At 38.4% G+C, this 13,097-nt stretch overlaps 2 protein-coding genes across 2 annotated transcripts; one reads left to right on the forward strand and one right to left on the reverse strand.

The window, feature by feature from the left end:
* Positions 1–445: 445 nt before the first annotated feature.
* CLUP02_07003 (malate dehydrogenase) lies at positions 446–1,673 on the forward strand (the record flags this gene model as incomplete). Its single annotated transcript, XM_049286000.1, has 5 exons — positions 446–514; positions 580–772; positions 832–1,185; positions 1,241–1,325; positions 1,397–1,673. The coding sequence occupies 5 exons, from the start codon at positions 446–448 to the stop codon at positions 1,671–1,673; spliced, it is 978 nt and encodes a 325-aa protein (XP_049143143.1).
* Positions 1,674–1,897: 224 nt separating this feature from the next.
* CLUP02_07004 (Zn(II)2Cys6 transcription factor) lies at positions 1,898–12,995 on the reverse strand (the record flags this gene model as incomplete). Its single annotated transcript, XM_049286001.1, has 4 exons — positions 1,898–2,600; positions 2,660–2,843; positions 2,907–3,405; positions 12,984–12,995. 4 exons carry the CDS (start codon positions 12,993–12,995, stop codon positions 1,898–1,900), a joined length of 1,398 nt encoding a protein of 465 aa, XP_049143144.1.
* Between the last annotated feature and the right edge of the window lie 102 nt (positions 12,996–13,097).

The raw sequence follows: 13,097 nt of genomic DNA on the forward strand, positions 1-13,097 counted from the left end.
CAAAATGACCGTGATCTGAACTGTCAACTTATGTGAATGAACTTGTGTAAGACCTTTGGCAAGAGTTCAGAGTGTTCCTGAAGTCGGAGGAGTCGTATTAGCGACGGGGCGAAGACCGGCGATGCTTTCGCTTAAATGATGAGCCGCGGGATTCGAAAGCCGACACCCTTCTTCTACCGGGGCACTTCATCCGTGAGGCTATTGTATGGATTATCGAGAGCACATCGGTAGATAGTATCGGGGTGATTTTTTCAATAGTTGGCGCCATATTTCTTGCGTACTGCACGTGTGCTACTACATTTAGTTTGGTGATATCTGACTCACATGCTCCTGTTACCTCAAGTCATCTCGATCATCTCCCTAAGCGCCACTGAAACATCTGACCGCTCGAAATCGTGCAATTTCAACGTTTTCGGACGCAGAAACCTCCTTACCTTCTTTCAATATGGTCAAAGTCGCTGTTTTGGGTGCCTCGGGGCAGATTGGACAACCCTTAAGTCTCCTACTCAAATCGGTATGACTCCAAAAGCCTCATTCATACGGTATCCAGCGTAAGGCAACTGACATACTTCATCATAGTCACTTCTTGTGACAGATCTTAGACTTTACGATGTTGTTCACGCTGTGGGCGTAGCTACGGATCTCAACCACATTGATACTCCTTCAGTCGTTAAGGGCTATCTCCCCGAGAATGATGGTCTTCAAAAGGCTCTTAGCGGGACGGAAGTCGTACTGATCTCTGCTGGCATTGCTCGCAAGCCGGGCATGACTCGTGATGGTTAGGCCTTCAGCTCCAGCACAACCTGAATCTTTGGGCTTACGCACTTTTAGACTTGTTCAAGACCAACGCCAGCGTCATTGCAGACTTGGCTGCTGGTGTTGCCCAATTCTGCCCGAAAGCATTTGTTGCAATTATCACCAATCCAGTCAACAGCACAGTCCCCATTGCGGCCGAAGTGTTGAAGAAGCACAGAGTTTTCGACCCCAAGCGCTTGTTTGGCGTCACGACACTGGATGTTGTGCGCGGATCCAAGTTTGTTGCTGATGTCCTTGGCAATATCAGCCCACAGGATCTCAAGGTACCTGTTGTTGGCGGGCATTCCGGAGCAACAATCTTGCCGTTGATTAGCCAATCCCAGCCCTCAGTACAGCTTAGCCAAGAGCAGATTGAGGCTATCACAAACAGTAAGTTCATTCGTCATGAAGATGGTAAACGCGCAAGTTGATGTAGCATTTGCAGGAGTCCAATTCGGCGGGGACGAAATTGTCAAAGCCAAGACCGGTGCTGGGTCTGCGACAACATGTATGGCGTACGCTGGTTTCCGGTAAGTCCAGTCCTTTTAAGAAATACATCTGTTTAGTCCATGAATAGTTGCTTATCATGATACCCTCCTAGCTTTGCTCAAGCCATTATCAAGGCTTCTCAAGGTCAGAGTGGTATCGTGGAGCCTGCCTATGTCTACCTCCCTGGGTTGCAAGGAGGTGAGGCTGTTGCCCACAAGCTCGGAGTGAGCTATTTTGCTGTCCCGGTGACCTTCGGGCCTGGCGGTGCCGAGACCGCGCATCCCATTGGATCTTTGTCTGATTATGAAGAGGGTCTTTTGAAGGTGGCCGTTAATGAACTCGGAGGAAACATCAAAAAGGGAGAGGCTTTCATCCAGTCACAGGCGTAAAGAGACCAGCCATTGCCAGGGTAGACAATTGACAGCGACATTGGTTCTAATGTGATTCTTACTGCCTACCTAGACCAGTCTTCTCTTAGCTAAGATTGAGCGATGACGTAGCTTGACCACGTTGCCTTTTGAACTTCAAAGAATCAGTAAGCCGCCGCGCCCTTGATCAGATTCGAAGTCCAACTGAAAGACTTCACAGGCGCCAAACGACGAAGCTTTCGCTCTTAGTATGGATATTGTGCTTCTGCACCTGCATCGTTCACAATGTCCAGCAGTGAACCCCATGTAGCTCCATCGAACATGTCGAAAAAGTTGTCAGTGACTCCAAACTGTCTTTCCATGACCTGATTGGATGGGTTTCTGTTGCGATCCGGAAATGTTGTGGGTATGGGAGCAAAATAGGAACTCATAGATGAGGTGTTGTTTTGAAAATTGAAGTCAGCCGGCGAGAAAAGCTGGCTGGCATCGGTTGGACGAGTCTGACTCTGGTTTGGCCGGGGGCTGTTTGGGTTGAAGTCGGATGTCTCGAAGTTGAAATGATTCTGTCTTTGGCTTTCATAGACCCTTGGAACGGGATTGCTATCTCTTAGCCGTTGGGCTGGAATCGGGCTTCGAGTGTTATGGTTGGTGTTTGATATTGGTAGTTGCCGTCGCGGAGACATTGTACCGAGATTTATGGGCTGATCTTGTCGCCCAGACGCATTAGTGCCTCTTATCCTCTTCTTGCTTCGCTTGGCAGACTTTTGTGTGACATCTTGACCATCCTCATGATCTGAGCCCTCAGTGGTATCTTTTCGGACTCTCTTATGTGTTTTAGGTCCCTGTGTGATACCCTGAAGCAGGACAGATAGGACTTCTCTGCAGTGTCGAGCCATTGCCCATCGTTTTGTCAACTTGTTTAACAGTTGCAGCGAAGATTCGATTCCTCTACTTTCCCATTAGCGAATTGGTAAAACACTCCAGCTGGCAACTTTGATGATACGCACGATATAGCTTTCTCAACATTGCAAACTTTGAGTCGCGCTGCTAGAGCCAGCACTAGACCACTCATCCACACAGCTGACATGTATCCAGGCCAAAACAAAGGACCCCCCAATTCTGAATACTGCTCAATGATGCGGAGTATCGCGTAGGCAGCATTTATGCTAGTCTGTAATGCGTCACGGAACTCTGCACGTCTTGAGTCAAGTGAAAGAGAGGGACGATTAAGTAAAAGTATGGTGTAATAGTAACTGACGAAGGGAAAGACGGTGGGGTCCGGAGTTAGCTGTGGTATGTCTTGTAAGGCTGGGGTGAAGCGCGGCTCTGTGAGATCGTTGCCATAGGCCGTCACATCCGCCTTCAGGAACAAAATTGTCTGATCATCCATTTCTCTAGCATGAATAGACTTGTGGAAGACTTCTAGAACTCTTCCCACTAGCTGTGAGTGCCGAACATGATGTTCTAAAACAGCTTGTGTCTCTTGACGGTGGCGGAGACTCGCGGCAGCCTTGGGTGATATGCTGGATGGCGGAGGGTCGGTACTGGCTCTCTCATGTCTACCGGGTTCCTCGTCTACCTCAGGCGAGGTCTCCGTGGTCTTATCTTGAACCGCTGGAGATGATACCAACCGTTCGGGGTGGTTTGCAGGTAGGTGTAGGAAGGTGTTCTCCACTTGGCCGTGAAGATCTGACTTTGCAACTAGTTCATAGAGGTCTCGCTGGCCTGGCGGGCATACGTCGATGTCTGAGTCCTAAATGCCATTCTGTCACGAGTTATAGCACGCAGCAATAGGCATACGGAGTGTAGTAAAAGTGGCTTAACTATTAAAGTAGAAATAGACAAAAGGAGAAGGTCTATATATACGATCTCTAAGATAAACACGTAATTTAGCACGTAACGGGCACTTTATAAGGTGCGATTACTATCCTTATTACGTAATATACCCCCTAATTACTACCGCTAGGGAGCTATTATACCTAAAATAGAATCTTTAAATACCCTTATAAAGGCCTAATTTAGTTAAATATAAATAAAGGAAAATTAAGCGCAAGGGATATGCGTCTTTTGAGCCGCGTTTATTATAAATATATCTCTTTATCTAAAGTAAATAGAATCCTAACCCGGAATAGCGCGTATTTTACTACTTTTAGTATATAAATTACTAAGGGCGAGGCTACTTAGCTACTTTATATATATCTAAATTCTCGTAGCGTTACTTAGCTATTATTTTTCTTTTTTTTTTTAACCTCTCGTAGTTATTATAAGTACCCCCGTTTACTACGCGCGCGCGCCTATACTATTAAATCGTTTACTAATTTTATTCTAAATATAAATATCTAATATATCTAGAAGTAATAGTAAGTTTTACACAATTTTTATAATACCTCTTATATACGTATTATATAGTTTACTAAGAGTTTAAATAGGTAATAATACTAACGAGCCCCTCTAAGTCGTTACCCCCCCCTATAACCTCCTACCCGCTTACTAAGGCCCGGTTACTAAGCTCTCCCTCCCTAACTAAGAGGATATCGAGGCTACTAGTCGAGACGCCGAGGACTTTATTAAGTTTAAAGCTCTTTTTAGTAACCGTAATAAGGGTAATAATAAAGTAAATAGTAATAATAAGAGCTCTAACGGGCTTTTACTTATCCCCCCTTTAGAGTCTAAGAATAAGAATAAGACTAGTTCGGATAATAAGCCCTTTAAAAAGGGTATATCGTATACTTATTATTTTAGGAGTTTATATTTAATATTATTTTAAGGTCTAAAAAACGCAAGGCTAACTCTTTTTAAAAGGGTAGTAAGAAGTAAAAAAGAACGCTAAGAGGCTAAGGTACCCCCCGCGGTAAGTATAGTTCTTTTTACTATTCTAGGCCTATTTAATATATACTTAGTCCCTAAGAAGCTTAAGGGAGAGGCTCTTGAGGAATAGGAGATCTAGTACTTACTCTATTTTAAAGTAGCCCTTTAGTATACCGATACTAAGGATAATAGTCGTTATTTTATAAAAAGTAGTAGCTAGTATGCGCACTACTTTAATAGCCGTTCGGCTAAAAAGTATATCGATATACTAATCGTCTTGCGGCTAATAGCCTAGGCCCTTACTAAGGCTATTATAAGTAGCGCTCCCTCTTTTATAAGTATATTATCCTTTTTTATTATTAAGAAGCGCACTTCTAACTATAGTTTTAGTAAAATATTACTAAGCTCCGTAGTATCGTCCGCTAAATATATAATAATTAAAAGATATACGAGAACTATATTAGCTTCTATATAGAGGACTTTTTTAACGCGCGCCCCCGGTCCTCTCTTATACTTATTATAATTATTTATAATTAACCTTTTATCGCGCCGCCCGCTTTTATACCCTAAGTTATTAACTTAATAATTATTCTAGCTCCCGCGCCCCCTATTACCCCCGCTACTCTTAGCTTTATAAACTTTAAAATACGTAAAACGCGTTTTTTAGCGCGCGTATTAACCCTCTTCTTTAGTAACGCTATACTCCTAGCAATCGCGTACTTCGTAAACTAGGAGTTTAAATAATAAGCATAAGCCTAGGTCTTATTTTTATATACGTATACCCTATGGGGCAAGGTTATTTTATTTATTTTAGGCCTCTAGGCCGCACTCTAGGTTCCGTCTATTATTTACTTTTGGGTATTAAGTTTTTCTAAGCGTGGCCTAAATTAATTATTTTTAACTATTTTAGCTATTTATAATAGCTTCTTACGTATTATAGAGGTTAAGAAGTATATAGAAATATTCGAACTTAGCTCGTAAAAGGTTTTTAATAAGTCTATTTATTAGTATGTCTTTTGTTAATATATAAGTAACCTCGAAGCTACCTCTAGCGTGCTCTTATTTTAGCTATATATTTTATATATCGATATAGTAAAGTCGAGTAGCTATTCTTTTTCCTTCCCCTACGACGAGTCGAATCGTTTACTAATTATCGTAGTTAATTAACTATACTTCTCCTAGGTTAAGGGTAATATTTTTAAAAAAGCGCTTTAGAGCTATAGTCTCTTTTATAGTTTCTTTAAAATAAAGAAGCTTAGCTTCGGTAGTTAACGTCGTAACCGTTACCTAGCGTACTAATTTTTATTAAATTAGGCCGCTAAAAAGGAATATTATATATCTCTAAGATAATCGTCGTATTACCTCGTTATTTACGAAGCTAGTATTTCTAGCTAGAAGTAATAATTGCGTACTTAGTATACTACCGTAATAGAGCGTAAGATATCTCGTTATATAGAGATATCGGATATAGTAGTTAATTATTTTAATATAAGTTGCGCTTAGGTTAGTTAAGAACTATAATAATTATAAATAAGTAAAAGCGACGTTTAGTCTAATTATAATAGCTATATAAAACACACTCCCGACCTTCTCTTAGTAACTCTTTATTTCCTCCTTTATTACCTACCCCTCGTTTAGTTTAAACTCTTCTTAAAGAAGAGGGGTAGCTAGATATAGTAAATTTATAAAGTCGAAGCGCTTAGTAACTCGCTCGATATATACGTTATAAATAAAGTAAACCTTACGAGTAATATAGTCTCATAAAATCCGTACTCTGAGGAAGTAATTAATCGGTCTATTCTCTTTAAGGTTAATATATTTTTTTATACCGTTAACGATCCCCTAAGCCGCTTTTTAGTCGTCTCGATAGTATAAAATAATAAAGTTATTAACGTAGAATACTAGTATTACCTTCCTGTTTATAGTTTAGTAAATATAGATCTCCTCGTAGCTATATATTATATTTATATTACGGAGTATAGAAATAAAAGTTTAGAACTAGAGAATTAGCGAGTCTCGGAGGCTATATAGAGCGCGTTAGAGTTTGCTTACTTTATTAGTAATTTTATATCCCTCTAGGAGTTTAATAATCACTAGCTTCTCGCTCTTAAGAGGCGCGTTAAGGAATGCGTTAATAGTATTATACTAGTCTATTTTAAGGTCGAATTAAGTAGTTATTATTATTATAAGCCTAAAGGCCTTTGCGGCGAGCGTCGAAGCGTACGTATTTTATAAGGGGTTAAGTAGTTATATATCCCCCCTTATATATATACGTGCTTTTATTTCGCTAACCTCGTTATTAACGTCGTACTTATAAGTATATACCCACTTTAATAGAAGTAGGATCCCTTATTTAGGATTACGGTCGACCTCTTCTTATATACTAATATCCCTTAGCTTTTTTATTTTTATATCTATAGTATCCCTAAGTAACTTTTATAGTTACGGTAGGAGATATTTAATATTGCTAAACTTCTTTAGTAAGCTCTAGAAGTTAACTTTAGTAAGTCGTAGTTTCTAAACTCCTCTAGAGCGCTCTAAGTAGGTCTTATAAACTGCTCCTTTTACTACTTAATAAAGTATTATATATCCTATACTACTTTTTTCTATAGCTTTTTATTAATTAGGTATAAAAGTAGAGAGAAAGTAGTCCTAGAGGCGGTTATAGTAATTGCCGTTTCTTATATTTAAATATAAGAGCGTCGCAAAGATACTATTATTAAAGCGTTATAGAGGTCTGCGGGCCCGGTTTAAACGTCTAGGACCTAACGGAGCTTTACTTAGCACTCGATAAGGCGGTTCTTATAAGCTCTGTTCTTATATAATAATAGAGGTTTATTATAAAAGTTCCCTACTAACGTCGACTTTAGTATTAGGAATTACTTCCTCGCGATCGGTACTTCGTTTACTACGTATTTTAGCGTTTTACTAAGAGCCGTTAGGAATTAAAAGCTCGAGAACCTTTGTAATATATATAAGCGCTCGTAAAGAGGACTATAGACTACGCAGAGCCGTCTATAACCTAGTTACTATATCCCCTTCTTTACCCCTACCCCCGAGCTCGTATAAGGGGGTTATCTTAGGGGTTAGTAATAATAATAAGACTATATTAGCCTCTTTAGCCTTATTTACCGCACCCTAGAGTACGTCTATCGGTTATTTAGCATCCTAAATAGTTAAAAATCTAATAATAATACTATTCTTAACTATAGAGTTATTTTAAGTACTAGTATTTCCGAAGTCCAGATCTACTTCCCCGAGTGCTCGAATTAACTTATTATTAGTATTAAAGAGTTCTTATATCTCTTAAATTACTAGATTTACTTACTCGCTTACGATAGCTTGTTCCTCGTGTGCGGGATTATAAAAGACTTCTTTATTAAACCTAATATTCCTCGTAATAAATACCTGCTCGAGCGTAGGTACCTAGACCCTATATAGGTTATGCGTTTTTAGTATATATCTAACTAGGTATCCTATATGCCCGCGGGGAAGTACTTTAAACTCCTTTTAACGTATACCCCTCTTACGATCCTTATAAAGAGGGTATACTCGGTAGCTATATATATAGAGGCTACCGAGATACGGGGTAACTAGTTTAGAATCCCGTACTTAGTAACCCGTTTACTACTAGCGTTAATACCGCTTCTACTAGTTAATTTCTATTATAATAAGCAAATCTCTTTTATTAGCCTCCCGTGGGGTAATATTATAGATAAAGATTGCCGCTAGCACTGTTTCGTCCTATAGATTCGTAAAGAGGTTTATAAAAAGGCGCATTTTATAAGCTTTAGTAATTACGAGTTAACTTACTTTTTTAGTATTACTTACGGGTTCCTTTGTATATAAAAATAGAAGTTCTATTCTAATTCCTAGCTCGCTATATTACGTCTTATATACGCGTTTAACGTTTATAGTTAGGAGAGCGGTCTTATTATTATTTTTAAAAAAGTAGATTAGAGTCCCTTTTTAATAACGAATCGCTACTTCGAGGCTCTGTAGTACGAAAAGCACTTCCTCCTCTATTTTTATTTTTAAAGGGAACCCCCTGAGCTACTTATTATATTCGTTAGAAGCTATAAGTATATATTATTATTTACTAAGAAATAGTTCGAAGTAAAAGAGATCTTAGTATATACGGTACTATAGCCGTGAGGCTCTTCTCGAGGGTAGTCCTCTTAAGACTACTATCTTAGCTTTAGATAATATATATATTTTATATTTAACTTATAATAGAGGTTTAATACGCATACCTCGAGTCTTATATAGTAATTAACGAAGAGCATTAGGTCCGAGATAACCTATTCTAAAGTACTAGAGGAGCGCGCTATTAGACCTCTTATAGGTACGTTAATATAAGTAACGGAATTTTCTATAGCTAACTAGTAGTATAATACTAGCTAGGCTCTATAGGATACGCTTAAGGTTTCCGAAAGAAGGATAGGATTAGAAGAGCTTATATTCGAGGAAGACTAGATTATTCTTTTAGATAAGCTATTTTTTAATAGTGCTCTTATAAAGCGTTCCCTATCGCAAAGTGTAATCTAGACTATAATACTAGAGTGCGCTTCTATTTAGTAAAGTCTCTAAGACTATATTAATATAAAATCCCTCGACGTAAGCGACGTTCTATATCAGGCCTCGCTAGTTAAGCCTCGTTAGTTAAGGGATAGCTTAGGGGGGCATAAAGAGGGGGACTAAGTAATAAAGGAGCAGCTTAGGTATATATAGAGCGCTAGTAGTATACCTCGAGGGAAGGGCAGATTTTAGTAATTCCTCTTTTAGACCTTAATAGTAGTTAGCCTCTATGAGCTTCTTCTCTATATTATATACTTATTAATAATCTAAAATCTCTACCTACGAAGGGGACTAGGCCAGAAGCTTAAAATATTAATAAGAACGAGACGTAGTAAGAGAGCGCAGTCGGCGCTACGATAATAAAAAAAAGACGACTCTTTTCTATCGGACCCCCCAGAGTCGCCTCCTCCTTAATAAACGATATAAGAACGAAGCGTAGTAAAACTATTAACATAATAGCGACGTAAAAGGACCGCATCGCTAGGAATATTAATAAATTTCGAATAAAATAGCGAACCTCCTACCCTTACTTACTAATACCTAAACCGAATAATAAGTAATAGGCTAGTAAAACTATAAAAATAAGAACGATAATTAGAAAAAGAAATCCTTATTATAACGTATAAAGAGCGCTTATATAAAAGACGAGTAAATTTAGAACGCCTATAGAGCTCCTCGGATAGCCCGGCCCCCGTATTAAGGGCTACGGTCTTAGCTATAGCGGCCTTAGATATTAGCTTCGACGCAAACGAAAACGTAAACCCCCGGACTAAAAATAGTTTAATAAATAAAGCCGTACCTAAAGCGCCGCTTAAGTAATAATAAAGTAATAAGTTCGTACTACCTAAGCCCCTATTTACTAGCTCCCTCCTAACTTAAGTAAGCGCCGCAAGCAGAACGTCTATATTTAGACTACTATCCCTCCCTAACTTATTATACGCTAATAAATCGGCACGGGATTTATAAAGCTTCCTCTTTAACTATTACTATTACTTCGACCTATAGGCTTAATAAATAAGAACAGACCGTAATAAAATAATATATACGGTTAGCTACCTAAGCGGCGGCATAAAAACCTCCTAAATATACTATATCTTCGACCGCTAAAAGACCCCCGGTTTTATAATAGACTAGGTTACATAAGAAGAACTAGAGACCTTCTTATAAAACAACCTATCCAATCCCGCTAACTAAGGAATAGTAACGAGTATATAACTAAATAGCGCCTCGTAAGGCTAGAAAAAAAAAGTCGACGAGTTCGTTAGCTATATTAATAAGCTCGAGATAGAATTAAAATATATCCCAATAGAGAAATAGAAGATCTCTACGCTAATAAGTAAGCTACGGCCCGAACTACGCCTCGCAATAATATCGTAAATAGAACTTCCGTAGACTTACCTATAGCTAGTATCGCTAATAAGACGTATCGAATAATCCTTACTATTAATAAGGAGCCCACGAACGTCCCCTAGGTAATATTCTAACTTAAACTTAAACGAGCTAGCGGAAAAATACCGGGGCGCTAATAAGTCGAATATATAAAGAACACGCCGCAACTTGCTTAGTAAGGATACTACGTACTATAATTATAAAAAGACTAGTTATATCGTAAAAGATTACCTACGACCGCGGGAGCAGTATTAATAGTACTATAACTATAATAAAACCGGGCACCTCGCTAATAGCTACCCGAGCGTTATATACTATAAATATAACTAGAAAGGGTATAAGGCCGCTAGCTATTAATTAGACCTCGCCCTAGCTAAGTAGCGCGGACCGGTAACGAGCTCGAATACTATCCTAATAAGAAAAGTAGCTAGCGATTAATAAGGGCGGCGCTTAGACATCCTAACTTATATATACCTAAACTACGTATAGGAGAAGCTAAGCGCCCTTATCGATTCGGGAATAAAAGGGAACGTAATTAGTATCGGGCTACTTAATAGCTTTAACGCTAATTTATAAATTTACCTATTATTATAACTAATAAACGTCGAGGGCAAATAAATAGAGACGCTAGGAAGCTACTACTTACGGCTTCGAATCACTAATAGCGACTACGTAACGGAGATATAGCTATATCGCTTCGTAATAGCTAATATTACGGCACTTACGCTTATCCTCGGTTTCCCCTAGCTAGAGGATATCGACCCGCTAATTAATTAAAAATAAAAAAAGTAGTAATATCTAATTTACGAACGATATATCTACTTAGACGCCCTAAAAAAGGGGCTACTAAATAACTTAATTTTAATAATACTCGCGCATATCGTAATTAACCTAGCTATAGATAGTAACGTAATACTAATAAGCGTAGCTAAGGATTAGAAGCTACGTTACTAAGACTTTAACGACTTATTTTTAAAAAAGAAAGCTATCTCGTTACTAAACAAAGTACCGCACGACTACCGTATTAAGCTAAACGACGTAGTACTTATCCCCTAAGGACCTATTTACCTACTATTAAACTATAAGCTCGAGATCCTACGCGACTATTTAATAAAAGTAAAGGCTAGGGGCTAGATACGCCCCTCTATAAGCCCGGTAGGAGCACCTATCCTCTTTATACTTAAAAAAAAAAAAGAGCTACGACTTTACGTCGACTATAGAGCGATTAATAAGATTATATAAAAAGATAGAACGCTACTATTACTAATTAGAGAGATACTAAACAGACTATCCAATACTTCTATTTTTATAAAGCTAGACCTTAAGAACGCGTACTACTATATACGTATAGCCGAGGGCGATAAGTAAAAGACGGCTTTTCGTACTAAATACGGGTAGTTCGAGTACCTAGTTATACCTTTCGGGCTAACTAACGCGCCCGCGACTTTCTAAGTACATATTAATAACGTTCTAAGCGGCCTAGTTAACACTGTCTATATCGTATACCTAAATAATATCCTAATATATAGCAACGACTACGTAGCGCATAAAAAGCACGTACGTAACGTGTTATAGAGACTACGGCAATAGAACCTATATCTAAATAGTAGCAAATACGAGTTCTATATATTGCGTATAAGATTCCTAAAGTATATCGTATTTAATAAAGGTATAAAAATAAAACCCGCGCGCACCGAAACTATAGCAAATTAGCCACTTCTAAAGAGCGTTAAAAACATATAGACGTTCCTTAGATTTACGGGGTTCTATTACAAATTTATTAATAACTATACTAAAATAACGGCACCTCTAATAGACTTACTAAGGAAGGCAAAACTAAGATAATTAGAGCTACTAATACTAGCCGTAGAGTTATTTAAAAAGCTACTAATAGTATTTACTAACGCGCTAATACTACGATATTTCGACCCTACCCTACCCACACGGTTATAAATAGACGCTTCGGCTCGAGCTATTAGCTTAGTAATTACGTAATTATTTAAGGGTAATTAGTACCTAATTACTTATAGGTTAAGGAAATTAACGGATATAGAGAGCCGCTATAGTATAAAAGACGCGGAGCTATTAACTATTATAAACGTACTAAGGAACTAGCGACACTACTTTGCTTATAGCCGAGATTAGGTCGTAGTATTTATAGATTATTTTAACCTATAGTTCTTAAATATAAAAAAGAGACTAAACGGGAGATAGCTACGCTAGCTAAACGAACTCGTAGCGTTTAATATCGAGATTAGGTTTAAGCCGGGTATAAAGAACCTAGCGAATAGACTATTATAAAGACCTAACTATAATAAAAGTAGTAACAATAGCGGAGTAGAGGAGCTACTATTAAAGATAAGGGAAGACCTCTATAACGCTAAAAATATATAGGAGCCCCTTAGAATCGTAATAATAAGGTATATAAGAACGAGCCGCGGGAGCGGCTCCTAAGTAAAAGGGATAGTAAGTATTTTAAAAACGGAACTAGTAATAATACGGAGAAGTAAGTAAAAGAGGTTAAGAGCTCTAGCTCGAGGGAACTCCGAGGAGTACCTCGAGAGGCATAACGGGGCTACGAGCCTAGGGCGTTAGAGTTACGGCGTAGTACTTAAAGAGCTACTTAAGCCTACTACTAAAACTATAAATTATAAGCTACTCGTTCTATAG

This window comes from Colletotrichum lupini, chromosome 3 (assembly GCF_023278565.1).
Source record: "Colletotrichum lupini chromosome 3, complete sequence".
Classification (NCBI taxonomy): domain Eukaryota; kingdom Fungi; phylum Ascomycota; class Sordariomycetes; order Glomerellales; family Glomerellaceae; genus Colletotrichum; species Colletotrichum lupini.